Source organism: Hydra vulgaris, chromosome 03 (assembly GCF_038396675.1).
Source record: "Hydra vulgaris chromosome 03, alternate assembly HydraT2T_AEP".
In the NCBI taxonomy this organism is placed as follows: Eukaryota; Metazoa; Cnidaria; class Hydrozoa; order Anthoathecata; family Hydridae; genus Hydra; species Hydra vulgaris.
The window spans coordinates 14,425,001-14,435,337 of NC_088922.1; the positions used below are offsets into that span (position 1 = coordinate 14,425,001).

The following is a 10,337-nucleotide window of genomic DNA, read 5'->3' on the forward strand; positions in this document are numbered from 1 at the left end:
GATGGAAAGCTCTTACCTGATATCACTGGTGAACCTGATATCACTGGTGATCAAACTGAACCTGATATCACTGGTGATCAAACTGAACCTGATCAAAAAGATGGAAAGCTCTTACCTGATATCAACTGAACTGATATCACTGGTGATCAAAAAAAAGTGGATAGAATTGCCATCCTTGTGACTGGCGGTGGGGTGGAAAAATTGCAGGGCGTTTCAAAGATTGATCAAGGTACAGGTGAGCAACAGGTTGATGCTTGCATGAAGGCTCTTAAAGATTGGAAATTGGAAAAACTTGTTCAGGGACTGGTTTTTGACACTACTTCATCCAACACTGGGTTTAACATTGGTGCCTGCACAATAATCGGGGCAGAATCTTGACCGTAATCTTATATGGATAGCATGCAGACACCATGTCTTTGAAGTCATGCTTTCCACCATTTTCATGACTGCATTTGGAAGCGGTGGAGGACCTGAAGTTGGAATTTTTAACCGTTTCCAGAAGCAATGGCCAGCAATCAACAAGGAGGTGTTCATCTTAAAATAGGCTTTGCAGGTAATTTGTTTATTACTTAAAGACATTTGAATATTTGAATTTATGAGGCAAATGTTTTCAGTAGAGTTTTTATTATCAATTAACACTGCTAATTTATGAATACATCCTTTAATGTGACGATCAACCTTTATTACAAATCAGGAATTTAAAAACAAAATTTAACACATAAAAGAAGCAAATCTATTATACTAGAAAAATAATTCCATATATAAAGAGAAACTTATAAGTTACCTCTGAAAAAATATTCAACCAAATTTTTAAAGTAAAAATAGTTAAAATTATTTTCTGAATTCAAATAAGCTACAAAATTTAATTTTACCTTTATTATTTTGTTACTACAGTAAACGCATTACCCCCTGTAAACCCATTTAAAGAATAAACCACTACTCCTTTAACTGAACAATCATCTAAAATAACTTATTTGTTTCTTAAACAAACCTTACACCATATTTTTATTACGACTCCATTTTCTTCTGTTTTCGATAATTGCTTCTTTCCCCCATGAATAAAAAAGTTTTTAAGCTCTTATATATTGGTTTAATAACTTTAACTTTTTTGGTATAGATGACATTTTAAAAACTCTATAACTTAAACTGATATCTATTTTTTTTCTCTTTTAAAACTAATTTGAAATTAAAATTGAAAAACCCACGCACAAAACATTATTTTTGTGACCATTGTGAAGGCCAAGTCTGGCAACAAAAATGAACAATTAAATCTTTGCATTGCAATGGAACAACTTAATTGCTTTTTTTTTTTTCTTCTTATTTTTACAAATAAAAAAGTTTAAAACCTTTTTTTACTTGACTTACTAATTAGAGCATGAAATTATTAAAAATTACTATTTAAAAAATTTTTTTTTTTTGATATGCAACTTTTTTGAAAAATAATAGTTTATACAATTTTGAAAATCTTATATACAACACTTTTTGATAAATTTGATACAATTTGTTCATTTATTAAACAATCATTAGTTGTAATTTGTTACTTAATTTAAAAGTGTTTTGTGTGACTTTAATAAAACGTTTAAAAAGATAAGTTAATAATATTTATTTCAATAAAAGTTTTGCTTCAAGATTGAGTTTTTATTTTTATTTAAGTGTTTATATATTTTCTTTTGTGTAAGAAATTGTTTTTTCTTTATTTTTTTTATTTTCCTAGTTTAAGTTTAGATTATTCTATTTTCAGTGCATTTCTGTAATGTTAAAATCTTGATGATTTAAACATTTCATATAAACAATTGTGGTCAAGTTGTCAGCAATAGCACTTGATTGCATGCCATTTTGATATATATATATATATATATATATATATATATATATATATATATATATATATATATATATATATATATATATATATATATGTATATATATATATATATATATATATATGTATATATATATATATATATATATATAATATATATATATATATATATATATATATATATATATATATATATATATATATATATATATATATATATATATATATATATATATATTAGGGTAGGTCGATTTTAGCTTTTTTTTTTAACTTTAAGTTGTGTAATGTTGCAGTTACTGTGTCTAGGTTAGAAATGAGGTTTTGCCAAATCTCAAGTATCCTGGTTTAAAAATGGCTTGCCGATTTACATTACAAGTTCTAATTTTGGACTAGTTTTGTTTAATTGTTAATTTTAAATGTTGAAATATTTTATTTTAAGTATATTAATCTTGTTTTAAAATATCTCGTTTCGAATTTATAAAGTAACCAATAAACGATTTCTTAAAAAGCGCAATTGTTTTAAGAAGCCAATAAATTTTCGCTAAATTGTTTACACGCATTTAAATTTAAATTTTGCAAATCTTTTTTGCATTTAAAAGTTCTTGTTTGTATTTAAAAGTATTATATCTTGTTTGTATTTAAAAGTTGGTTTTAAAATTAAATAATAAGTATTAAAAAGAAGGTTCAAAAAAAAAATCGCAAATTAAAGAAATCTGTTAATACCAAAGATAAACTTATGATTATTATGAAAACGAGGGGACCATGGACCCCCCATGGACCCCCAAATAACATAAAATCAATTTGGGCTACAATAAACCCAAGTTTACCTCTTATAACGGACAAATCTATTAATAAGAAAGTTAAAGATCTTCTCGTACTTGTTAAGGATATTAATCGCAAGCACGGAAAAGCAAGCGCTAAAAGAAATCTTGATGCAAACTTAGACAAACTTTTTGATATTTCTGCATGTTCCTGTTCATTAGATGTGTTTCCCTGTAGTGACAAAAAAGTTTCATGTAATAAAGAAAATTGCATAGAACATAATGTATGTCTTTGCTCTCAAAGTAATAAAGTACCTCTTGAAGACAGAGCTTATCTTTGTAATCAGAGGAAAAAAATTGGTTTAAAAGGTGCATATCAACTTTCTTCCGTTGATAGATTTTTTGTCAAAAGGATTCAAAGACTTGATAAAGAACGAAAAAAAAATATCTCATTAGCTAGTTGATGAAGATGAATCCCTCATTCGACACTTTTTTTTTTTTTTTTTTTTTTTTAGATTATTCACCTCACCAAGGCCCGAGGGGGGCCACTACAGTCGAGGAGGCTACTCATTTTTTTTGTGTTTTTATTTTTTAGTTGTTATTCGTGGCGCAACCCTCTCTCAACTCTTTAACTCCGAAACACGAACCTTGCCGAGCAAGGCCGCTGCGCGGAGAAACTAAGTTGAGAAACTAACTTAAACTTAATTGAAGAAACAAGTGATTTAACCATTACGGAGGTAAATATTTTAAAAATACATGAAAAATTTGCAGTAGATGAAAAAAAAAGTATTTTATTGTATTAATTTTTTTTAGGATGAAGGTGAATAAAAACCAATAAATAATCCTATTGGAAAATACAACTTGGTTAAACTTCCAAGTTTAACCAAGTTGTATTTTCTTTTAGAAAATACAACTTAAACTTCCAAGTCTAACCAAGTTGTATGTCGTATAGTAGGAAGTTGTAAACTTCCTACTATACGACATAAAATATCTCCTGAAAAATGATGTTGATACGAAAGATATTTTGATTGATAAATGCAAATTAGATAGAGCCAAGTCAAAAGTAAAAATTGCTAGCGAAGGTGCTACAGGCTTAGTTCTTGCTACCAAAACATTCAGTGTTTTACAAGAACACAACAGTTTGGAAAGTATACAAGCTGTTCTTCTTGATAATACTACCAATACTGGACCAATAAGTGGCTTAGTTGTAAAACTAGAAGAGTTTTTAAAAAGAAAACTACATCTAATTGGATGCGCCTTACATCAAAATGAACTTCCGTTACGAGCTCTTTTTGTGAAACTTGGTGGTGACACAACCGGGCCAAGAAGCTTCAGTGATCTACTTGGCAAAAGATGTGCTGAAAATATTCAGGATAGAAAGTTTTGTTTGAATGTATTGAAAACCCAATTGTAGATAAATATATTCCAGAAGAAATACTAACAGACCTTAGTTGCGATTTTGCAAAACCTTAGTTGCAAAGACTTTTATTTGAATATTGCAAAGGAATAGGTATTGGTAAAGTTTCTGATAAATGGGCTGCGTATAAAATTGGACCGTTTAACCATGCAAGATGGTTAACACTAGCTATTCGCCTTCTTTGTTTGTATACTAGAGACAATCAACCAACCGTTTCTTTAAAAAAACTTGTACATTTTATTGTTCAGGTTTACGCTCCAGCGTGGTTCGAAATAAAAAAATCTTCAAAATTTCACGAATCCCCACGCCTTATTTTTTCTACTATTACTAGAATAAATAATCCCCCCTTTGATGATGTTAAACATATTGTTAAAAAAAAACATTAAAAACAACGCATTATGTATAAAACCTGAAAATATTCTTTATGCCATGCTAAAAGATAATGACCGCGATATACGAAACTTTAGTTTTCAAATATTACTGGCTCTAAGGCAAAGGTATTTTTTTTATAATTAACTAAAATAAATTTAAAAAAAAAGACACATAAAATGTGGTAATTGCCTTTGATTTTTTTGAAATTTATAGAGTAAACAACAAAAGTTTGGAAGTAAATTTGAAGAAAATTCCGGAAATTAATTTCAATGTTAATCATTGGTATGAGTTAGTTGACATCATCAATACTAAATTTACGGAGCCCCCAACAACACAAAATTTTTCAATTGAGCAAATCCAATATATGATTGACAATAATGTTGAACCTGAAATCCCCGACTTTCCATCTCACTCCCAGAGAGTTGAGTCTATGGATTTGAGAATCGACACAGCTGCATTTTAACTAAACTACTTAGCAGGAAGATGCGTAAACCATATGTTTCAAAAGGGCATTATTTTCATTCTTATGATGATATTTTTTAATTAAAAATGTTTTCCTAAATATATATAACTATGTTCAAAATGTTTTAAATTGTAAAAATAATGTTTATTTTGATATTCTTATGTAAATATAAGAATAAAAGTTTCACTTTTTAAATCTTCAAATAGTTAAAAAGTTGTTATAAAATTAGCTTAATTGTTATAAATTATTATAAACTTAAATCATTCAGAAATGCAGTTAATTAAATATGAACATATTTAAAACGTCAATTTTTGCATATAACGCTTTTTAAGGTGTTTTTTCGCATAATCCTACAAGTCTTAGAATTTAAATCCGCAAGAGATTCTTTATCCAAAATCTCTCAAATTTTGAGAGTAATCATATTTTAACTGTCTCCAACTACTGCAATATTACGCAATATGCGGAATTAAAATCGACCTACCCTAATATATATGTATATATATATATGGGCAATTCCACGCAAGTGACGGTCGTAACATTTGACGCGTTTTCAGCCATTAAAAATGAACCAAGAATGGTATTTACATGAAAATTTCCAGAAATGTTAAATACTATTATATAATTTAGTATTCAAAAGTTAAATTATTCAAGTGTTCAATTTATTTGAAAAATCAACTCAACGTAGCGTGACGGTCGTAACGCTTACTTTTTGACAAATCTAAACAAATAAACTTTGTCAATATTTATGCAGCCATCTACACAGAGAGAAAAAAATCCTTTGCTGTGTTCTTTAATTACACATTGAACTTACTATATGGTAAGTTTCATAGTTTTCGCTTGAAGTTTTCCATGAATTTTATTAAGTTTTATGTCGTGACGGTCGTAACTGTGACGGTCGTAACGAAAAAGCCAAAAATGAAAAACAACAAATAACGCAATAAATGAAATAAAAAAAGATAAATGTCTATAAAAACCAATTAAATTATGTTAAAAAATATGAACTTTATAACATTATCAAGGTTATCCATGGTGATTCTTCAATACTGGGATCGTTTTATTTGGAGTAGGCAACGAATGCTTAATGCTATTTATGCTCCCTGTTTTTTTTGTTTTATTAACTCTATTTAGTATAGCTCAATATCTAGGGCTAATATAACGGCTGCTGTTTATGATATATGCTCCATTATATATTTTAAAAAAACCCGCGAAATGTTGTAAATAAAAAAACAACCGCGAAATCGATTAAACCAAAAAGTTGCAGGGCAAACTATAAACAACGTTTAATCTAAAAAAAATTGCCTTTTTGTTAAAAAGTTTTTATTTCTTAAAAAAAAATTATTTACATCAATTTTTTGAAAACAGTTACTTATGGTTTCAAAAAAAACTTTAACAAGTTTAGTAATAAAATGAATAAACAAACTGCAAATTAAACAATAAACAAAGTTGATTAATATTATAACTTGGTTTAAATGACGTAAATCGTTTGAAATGGATTATATCGTTCGCGCTTAAACTTTTATTTTTTAAGTCAAGAAGCCGTTACGGAAAAGCAAACGTATCGTGATGGTCGTAACGTACTTAGTAATATGTTGAAAGGGTGATTTAAAGCATTTTAATGTTTTTTTTTTTAAACGATGATAAAATATGTATGAGTATCTTTACTTTTACCATGGTTGTAGTTTTAAAAAGTTCGATACGAAGGATAGAAAAAGCTTTTCGACTTTTTTTTGTGACGGTCGTAACGTCTTGATTTCATTAATATGTTCTTCTTATAGACCTAGTTAGAGTTCGTTTTTATAAAAAATATTATGCATAATGCTTGATTTTGCCTTTTAGTCAAACTTAGAAGTAATAGTTATTTAAAAAAACAGCACTGAAACTTTTTTCAACGCTTCACAACATAACTATATATAAACGTCAAAAAATGCTCATATAACCCTTACAACATTAAGAGTATGTTATAGTATGATAAAATTATTTTTTTAATAAATTTTTTTCTTAAAAGTATTCTTAAATAGTTGGAAAATAAATTTAATGAAGTTATTATAAGTCGCCGAGAATTTTTTTTTTTTTTTTTTTTCCTCTTTTACGTGGAATTGCCCATATCTATATATATATATATATATATATATATATATATATATATATATATATATATATATATATATATATATATATATATATATATATTATATATATGTATATATAAACATATATATATATACACATTTATATATACATAAATATATATATATACATATATATATATATATATACATATATATGTATATATATATATTTATATATATATACACATATATATTTGTATATGTGTGTATATATATATATATTTATTTTTTTATTTTTATTTTTTATTTTTTATTTTTCGCTTCCAACAAGGCTGCAAGCAGCCACTAATTAAAGTTGGAATTTACTGAAAGAGAAAAGATGAAGATTGTAGAGCAAGATAACGATTGACGGACGACTTAAAAGATTGCAAATTATATGAATCAGGAAAGCAAGATGAAGGAAGCGAATTCCAAAGAGCTAATGTTCGAGGAAAAAAACTAGACAAATAAGCGTTTTTGGAGCACTTAGGAACAGTCACAGAAAAAGGATGACACTTAATTGAATGACGAGTAACACTAGAATAAATTATAGTAGATGGCACAAGAGACGCTAGCCCTTTAGAGCAGTGCCCATTATAGTATTTGTAGAAAAGAGAAAAAGAAGCAACATTATGACGATGTGATAATGGTTGGAGGTTGGCTGCAAGAGCAGGTCCAACTATGTTTACAATGCATTTTTGCACCTTGTCTTAAAGAGAAAGGGCATCATTAGAAGATCCACCCCAGATATGGCAACAATATTCCATACAAGGCCGGGTTTGAGATTTATAGAGATAGAGAATACCAGCCACTGTGAGCCCCATGCTGTAGCAGAAGTGAGATCCTTTTCAAGCTCAAATGCCCCCACCAAGCAATCAGAGGGTGTTGGTTTCTTATCACGTCAAGAATAAATGGTAGTATCATCAGCAAACAATGACACCTTAGATGTGAGAAAATCTGGAAGATTGTTAATGTAAATTAAAAAGAGTATAGGGCCAAGGATAGAACCTTGAGGAGCCCTGAAGTTACAGAATAAGAAGAAGAGTGTTGTCCATCGAGGACAACTTTTATGCTACAATTGGAAAGGAAGGATTCAATGATCTTAAATATGTTGCCGGATACACCATAAGAAGAAAGCTTATGGAGAAGACCAGCATGCCAAACTTTATCAAAAGCTTTTGAAATGTCAAGAGCGATGGCCTTAACCTCTCCACCTTTATCTAATGCACAATAAAACCTGTCAGTTATTACTGTTAGCAAATCAGCTGTAGAACGAGAAGATCGAAATCCATATTGATGGTCAGAAAGTAAGTTATTAGATTCAAGATGAGAAATTAAGTGTTTGTTAATTAAAGATTCAAAAATCTTGCTTACGATAGGAAGAAGACTTATGGGACAGTAGTTAGACGAATCAGATCGCTCTCCAGAATTTTTGAAGATAGGGATAACAGATGCCGCTTTCCAGCAGGCTGGAAAGCAAGACTCTGATAAGCACTTGTTGAATAGTTTTGAGAGTATAGACAACAGCTCCGGAGAACACTTCTGCAAGACAATAACAGGTATGTTGTCCGGGCCACAAGCTGTAGAAGAGTCTAGGCAGGAAATCACTTTAGATACAAATGCTGGAGTGATATGAATGTCAAGCAATGTTTCAACCTGTTTGTTAGCAATATCAGGTAGAACGCAACTAGTGGAATCAAGAGATGATATTGATGAAAAGTTTTTAGCAAACAATTTGGCTTTGTCTTTAGGTGAGGTGACAAAGTCTGAACCATACAAGAGTGGTGGAATTATAGGTTTGCCCTTTTTATTGGTATTATTAAAGATTCTCCAGAAGTCACGAGAGCCTAATTTTTGAGATGAGATACGAGATTTTATGACCTGAGAATAGCTGGTTTTGGCGTTAGACAAAACCTTTTTACAATTGTTTCTAGCAGTAATAAACAGACGTCTGTTTTCTGAAGAGTTGTTTTGCTGATAAATATGGAAGTAACGGTTTTGATTGGCAATCGCAGCAGCACAGTGTGAAGAAAACCACGGATGAGTGTGTGGAGTGAAGAGTGAAGAAAACAGTACAGTGTGAAGAAAACCATGGAATATATATATATATATATATATATATATATTTATATATATATATATATATATATATATATATATATATATATATGCACACATATACATATATATATATGCACACATATACAAATATATATATACATATATATTTTTTAAATATATAAACAATTTGATATATATATATATATATATATAAATATATATACACACACATATATATATATATATATCAAAGTTAACCAATTTTGGCGTGAACCCTCAAATTGAAGACTAAAAAAATGACAATATTTCCAGTGGAGACACTCACAGTTCATTTATCATAACCATTAATGAATCAATCAATTCAATAGTTGCAATTTCAAAGACATTTAATAATAACTTCATGTTAAACATAAAAAAAGTATATTTTTTTATAATAATACAAAACTAAAACTAAATACCTTTGAATTTTCTATAGAAGGAAATTTCTTGACAATAACTTTTAATGCTGGTTCTAAGTTTTTGTCATTTAAAAATGCTGGTCGAGACTTCGGATCAGAACATGCCTGCAATAAAATATCTACATATAAATTTGCATACATATATATATACATACATACATACATAAATACTTACACCCATACATACATACATACATACATACATACATACATACATACATACATACATACATACATACATACATACATACATACATACATACATACATACATACATACACACATATATACATACATAAATACATACATACATACATACATACATACATACATACATACATACATACATACATACATACATACATACATACATACATACATACATACATACATACATACATACATACATACATACATACATACATACATACATATATACATATATACACATAGAGACATTTGATCAATATTGTAAAAATAGCAAACCTTTTTAATGTTATATATACGAGTGATCATCCCCTGTCCATGGTCATTTAAAATTATCAACTTTTCAGCTAATTTTTGTTCAGAAGTCGTCATCACATGATCCATGTTTATTACAAGTTAACAGACACAATCTTTTTGTTTTATATTATTAGTAATGAAACCTAAAAAAAAGAATAGCTAATGTGATATAAACAAAGTTTTATTTCCATATCTCCTATACCATTATCTAAGTTAACTTTCATGCAATTTATAAAGTAAATAGGCGTACATGCAGCTATTTGCTATTATATAAAAAACTGTTTAAGATCATTTCAAATTGCCATTTTTGGTTAAACTAAGAAACAGTAGAAAAATGATATTAGTCTCTTTAAAACTTATAATATTTTAAT

General features: G+C 28.4%; 1 protein-coding gene across 2 annotated transcripts in view; it reads right to left on the minus strand.

Moving 5' to 3' along the window:
* Nucleotides 1-10,124, minus strand: part of LOC101241352 (nck-associated protein 1 homolog) — an 85,019-nt gene extending 74,895 nt beyond the window's left edge. For both annotated transcript variants that reach the window (XM_065792408.1, XM_065792409.1), the window contains exons 1-2: nt 9,949-10,124; nt 9,463-9,567 (exon numbers count right to left, since the gene is read on the minus strand). In XM_065792408.1, coding sequence (XP_065648480.1) covers nt 9,463-9,567; nt 9,949-10,053 — 210 coding nt within the window. In that variant the 5' untranslated portion in view covers nt 10,054-10,124. The remainder of the gene's footprint in view (nt 1-9,462; nt 9,568-9,948) is intronic.
* Nucleotides 10,125-10,337: the final 213 nt, after the last annotated feature.